The 6,013-nt window shown below is 43.6% G+C and overlaps 1 protein-coding gene across 1 annotated transcript in view; it reads right to left on the reverse strand.

The window, feature by feature from the left end:
• The window catches only part of MAJIN (membrane anchored junction protein), a 29,418-nt gene that overhangs the window by 6,849 nt on the left and 16,556 nt on the right, over positions 1 to 6,013 (reverse strand). Inside the window, exons 3-6 of the mRNA XM_012810603.2 lie at positions 2,972 to 3,047; positions 2,661 to 2,786; positions 428 to 459; positions 264 to 277 (exon numbers count right to left, since the gene is read on the reverse strand). Coding sequence (XP_012666057.2) covers positions 264 to 277; positions 428 to 459; positions 2,661 to 2,786; positions 2,972 to 3,047 — 248 coding nt within the window. The remainder of the gene's footprint in view (positions 1 to 263; positions 278 to 427; positions 460 to 2,660; positions 2,787 to 2,971; positions 3,048 to 6,013) is intronic.

The raw sequence follows: 6,013 nt of genomic DNA on the forward strand, positions 1-6,013 counted from the left end.
CCCCCTGGGTAAAGTGCCATGGCATCACAGCTCACAGCAACCTCCAACTCCTGGGCTCAAGCGAGTCTTCTGCTTCAGCCTTCCAAGTAGCTGGGACTACAGGCGCCTGCCACAACGCCTGGCCATTTTTTTGGTTGCAGCCATCATTGTTGTTTGGCAGGCCCGGGCTGGGGATTTGAACCCGCCACCTTAGGTGTATGTGGCTGGCGCCTTAGCCTCTTGAGCCACAGGTGCCGAGCCGGGATAAACATTCTATTACATACTTGGTCTCAGAAATCTATCCAACGGGGAAAATATAGTTATGTTTACAATTCTGATTGGAACTGGGTAGCAACTGAGAAGAAAAATAAGAGACAAGAGCAGAACTTTCTGGACAACAGGAGGCAACAAAGACAATTTCCATTTTGTACATAAAAGGCAAACTTACCAACCCACCAGGACTGTCATTTACTGGTTTCCCTACAAGAGGAAATTTGAATGTCATAATGAATCAAAACTATATGTTATCTGGATTTTTGGCTACTTTTTATTTCTCCGAACTGGTCCTAGACAAAACCTCCCCATTTGGCCTCTCCCTTCTTCCTGGTTTCCCTAGAACCTAGAAATAGTGTCTTCAAACTCTCTTCCTTCTCTGTTTCAGAATAATTATCATTTACATGCCAAAAAGGGTTTGATTCACACTATATTCTTTTTTTTTTTGAGACAGAGCTTCAAGCTGTCCCCCTGGGTAGAGTGCCGTGGCAACCTCCAACTCCTGGGCTCAAGCTAGTCTCCTGCCTCCGCCTCCCAAGTAGCTGGGACCACAGGTGCCTGCCACAATGCCCAGCTATTTTTTTGGTTGTAGCCATCATTGTTGTTTGGTGGGCCCGGGCTGGATTCGAACCCGCCACCTTAGGTGTATGTGTCTGGTGCCTTAGTCACTTGAGCCAGAGGTGCCGAACTGATTCACACTATATTCTAATGATATGCCACTTTTAAGGGGATGATTCTTACTACAAAAGAAAAAAAGTAGAACTCTAGGCAACTATGACACATGAATTGGAGCGATATTTTGAGGCAAGGCCTTTTTCAAATCAAACTGGCAGTTGTTTACTTGTCCTATAGTGAATAAAATTAGCCATGGCCATCAGAGATTAAAACTTGGGAGATATCTTTAAGACAGACACTTCTAAGGTGGGTGGCTCCTGTGGTTTAGTGAATAGGGCGCCAGCCCCATATACTGAGGGTGGTGGGTTCCAACCCAACCCCAGCCAAACTGCAACAACAACAAAAAATAGCCTGGTGTTGCAGCGGGTGCCTGTAGTCCCAGCTACTAGGGAGGGTGAGGCAAAAGAATTGCCTAAGCCCAAGAGCTGGCAGTTACTGTGAGCTGTGATGTCCCGGCACCCTACTGAGGGCGACAAAGTGAGACTCTATCTCTTAAAAAAAAAAAAAAAGACACTTCTAAGGTAAAAGTCACTGAATACTCTAAAACATAAGGAAGTATTTATATTATAGTATTTTTTTTTTTTTGAGACAAGAGTCTCACTTTGTTAGCCTTGGTAGAGTGCCGTGGCATCACAGCTCACAACCACCTCAAACTCTTGGGCTTAAGCAATTCTCTTGCCTTAGCCTCCCAAGTAGCTGGAACTATAGGTGCCCACCACAATACTCAGCTGTTGTTTAGAGATGGGGTCTTGTTCTTGCTCAGGCTGGTCTTGAACTTGTGAGCTCAGGCAATCCATCTGCCTCAGTCTCCCAAGTGCTGGGATTACAGGCGTGAGCCACTGTGCCCAAATATATAATATTCTTTACTTGAGTGATTACTCTAGCCAAACTTTATACTTTCCTTCTACAAGTATTTATATATATATATATTTTTTTTTTTCTGATGCAAGAGTCTCACTTTGTCACCCCACTGCACCCAGCCCTAAAAGTATTTATGTATTAATTTTTCTTTTAAAAACTCAATAAGATAGATAACTAGTATTATTCTTCACCATTTCACAAAGTAGGCACAGAAGGATTAAGTAATTTATCTAACTTTACACAGCTATGAAGTGACAAAACTGCCAAGATTTTGAACCAGGGCCAGCACCCATAGCTAAGTGGGTAGGGCGCCGGCCACATACACAGAGGCTGGTAGGTTCGAACCTGGCCCGGGCCAGCTAAAACAACAATGACAACTGTAACAACAACAAATAGCCAGGCATTGTTTCGGGTGCTTGTAGTAGCAGTTACTTGGGAAGCTGAGGCAAGAGAATTGCTTGAGCCCAAGAGTTTGAGGTTGCTGTGAGATGTGACACCACAGCATTCTTTCTACTCAGGGCAACAGCTTGAGATTCTGTCTTTAAAAAAAAAAAGATTTTGAACCAGGCTTAGCCAGGCATTGTGGTGGGCACCTGTAATCCCAGCTACTCGGGAGACTGAGACAAGAAAATCACTTGAGCCCAAGAGTTTGAGGTTGCTGTGAGCTATGATGCCATGGCACTCAACCCAGGGCAATTGAGTGAGACTCTGTCTCCAAAAAACCCCCCAGTGATTTGAACCAGGCAGTTTGGCTTGGACCACATACTCCGGACGTAGATGCAGCCTAATCTGATGGACCATTTGGCCATATTCAGCTGGTATTGCTAACCCATTTTCTTCCCTACCACCCACACTCACATCATTCTACTTACCGGGTGACATGTTTTCATGAAACCATTTCATCTCCACATATAGAGTGAAAACAAATGGGTAGGGGATCAAGACGATTTCCCCATGTTTGAATTTCAGGTGGGAAACTCTCTCCCATTTGCTTTTATCTGGGAAATGGTGCTAAGGAGGGAGGAAAGATGCCAGTATGCATTCCTTCCCTGGGTACTATTTTAGCTATAAGATTCCCTCTTCTTTCCCTGATCTACTCTCCAAACTGCCTCTGGTTTTGCTGCTTCCATTGGAATTTACAATGTGAATAGTAGCTAATTTGCAGCCATGAAAGAAAGGATACAGGGAAATACAATGAAGTGTTCTGTAGCAAAGGGCTGCAGATTGTCCAAGTTTCCCAAGACTACGCGGATAGAATCCTGAAAAAAAAATTGACATGACTTTAATATTGTCGAGTCTCAGCCAATCTTTCCATTTTTATTTGTCACTGCTCATCACATATATATTCTATCAAAGTTGAGCTATTTGCTGTTCCCTGAATGTGACTTTGGCTTCTCCATTTCCATGCTTTTGTAGTCTGTTCCCTCTATTGCCTAAAATGCCCTTTGCACCATCAACACATTTCCAAATACCTACCTGTCCTTTAAGGTAAAGTGCAAAAAGCCATCGCCTCCAGAAAGCTTTCTCTGATTTACCAAGTTGTAATTAACTATTAGTCCCAAACTTCATGGTAGTTAGTCTAGAACATTTACTACCTTCTACTGGGAGGTCTACTTGAAGTAGAATATGCACCTGATTTATCTTTGTATCCCTTCTATGGTGTCTACCATAGTGGATGATGTATAACAGGTTCTCAACAAATGTATATTGAATGAGTGGGCACAGTAGCTCATGCCTGTAATCCTAGCACTCTGGGAGGCTGAAGTGTGAGGACTGCTTGAGCTCAGAAGTTTGAGACAAGCCTGAGCAAGAGCAAGATCTCATCTCTACTAAAAATAGAAAAATGAACCATGTATCAGTAATTACCAGTATTATTCACTCATTCATTTTTTTTTTCCAGAGACAAGAGTCTCACTTTTTAGTAGAGAGTTGTGGCGTCACAGCTCAAAGCAACCTCCACCTCCTGGGCTTAGGAGATTCTCTTGCCTCAGCCTTCTGAGTAGCTGGGACTACAGGTGCTCACCACAACACCCAGCTATTTTTCTGTTGCAGTTTGGCCAGAGTCAGGTTCGAACCCACCACCCTCGGTATATGGGGCTGGCACCTTACCCACTGAGCCACAGGTGCCGCCTATCATTCAATTTTTTTTTTTTTTTGAGACAGAGTCTCACTCTATTGTCCAGGCTAGAATGCTGCAGTATTTGCTTAGCTTACAACAACTTCAAACTCTAGGTTCAAGTGATCCTGCTGCCTCAGCCTCCAAGCAGCTGGAACTACAGAGATCAGACACAGTGCCCAGCTAATTTTTCTATTTTTATTTATTTATTTGCAGTTTTTGGCCAGGGCTGGGTTTCAACCTACCACCTCTTGCATATGGGGCTGGCACCCTACTCCTTTGAGCCACAGGTGTTGCCCAATTTTTCTATTCTTAGTAGAGATGAGGAGTCTCACTTTTGCCCAGGCTGGTTTCGAACTCCTGTCCTCAAGGGATCCTCCCCCCTTGGCCTCCTAGAGTACTAAGGATTATAGGTGTGACCCACTGTGCCTGGCCAGTTATTTTGCTTTTGCTTAACTCAAATATCTTCTTTTTATTTATTTATTTATTTTGAGACAGAGCCCTAGAGTGCAACCCACTAGCTCAGGTGTATGTGGCCCGTACCTTAGCCATTTGAGCCATAGGCGCTGAGCCTCTTCTTCACTTTAAATCATAATTGATAGTCCCTAATTAACATATGCTTATATGTCTATACTAATTAAACAATTTGGTATCAGAAAGAATATTATATTTCTATGGGGAAAAATCCAAATTTTGGACCCAGCTTTGTCATTTCATCACTCTCAGCCTCATTTTCTTTTTTTTTTTTTTTGAGACAGAGCCTCAAGCTGTCCCCCTGGGTAGAGTGCCATGGCATCACGCTCACAGCAACCTCCAACTCCTGGGCTCAAGTGAGTCTCCTGCCTCCACCTCCCAAGTAGCTGGGACCACAGGCGCCCGCCACAACGCCCGGCTATTTTTTGGTTGCAGCCGTCATTGTTGTTTGGCGGGTCCGGGCTGGGGATTCGAACCCGCCACCTTAGGTGTACGTGGCTGGCGCCCTAGCCGGTTGAGCTATAGGCGCCGAGCCCAGCCTCATTTTCTTAATGTTTGGGCTCACAGAAGACAAAAACTGTATCTTGTTTATCTTTGTATTTGCTGTACTACCATAATGTTTAGCTTATAATTATAATAGCTAATATTTATTGAGTAACAACCATGGCAGTGTTATTGTTTTAATACATGTTAATTAATTTAACACCACAAACCCCCCATCAAACAGGCACTTCTATCATTCCCATTTTACAGATGAGGAAAGAAAGAGGGTAAAAACATATTTGTAGTTATACAGCTAGAAATGGTAGAGCTAAGATCTGGAGCCAGAGTGTGGAGTTCCAGAGTTCACATCTCTTAACTATTAGGCTAGATTGCTTATCAGTAAATGTTTTCTAAATGAATGAAAGAGAGTAATAACAACTGCCCCCAAACTATTGAGAGTAAGATAACATATAAAAATCACTTTAGATAGAAAAAATAAATAAATCACTTTAGAGGCTTGGCACCTGTGGCTCTAGCGGCTAAGGTGCCAGCCACAAGCACCTGAGCTGGTGGATTCGAATCCAGCCTGGGCCTGCCAAACAACAATGATGGCTGTAACAACAAATAGCCAGGCATTGTGGTGGGCGCCTATAGTCCCAGCTACTTGGGAGGCAGAGGCAGGAGAATCGCTTGAGCTTAGAAGTTGGAGGTTGCAGTGAGCTGTGATGCCATAGCAGTCTACCCAGGGGAACAGCTTGAGGTTCTGTCTCCAAAAAAACCACTTTATAATCTTTAATATGGGCTGGGCGGAGTGGTTCATGACTGTAATCCCAGCACTCTAGGAGGCTGAGATAGGTGGATCCCTTGAGCTCAGGAGTTCAAGACCAGCTATGATGCTATGGCAATCTGTCAGGGGCAAGAAAGTGAGACTATCTCAAAACAGATAAATTAAACAAAAACAAAAATAGAAGAATCTTTACTATGATACATAAATGTATGTAAATACTCTAGTTACTGGTTATTGAGTACTATGTGGCAAACATTACACATATTTACTTCTTTTTTTTTTTACAATTTTTTTGGCCAGGGCTGGGTTCGAACCCACCACCTCTGGTACATGGGCCCAGTGCCCTACTCCTTTGAGCCACAGGC

This window comes from Otolemur garnettii, unplaced genomic scaffold (assembly GCF_000181295.1).
Source record: "Otolemur garnettii isolate 467f Iridium unplaced genomic scaffold, OtoGar3 scaffold00140, whole genome shotgun sequence".
Lineage (NCBI taxonomy): Eukaryota > Metazoa > Chordata > Mammalia > Primates > Galagidae > Otolemur > Otolemur garnettii.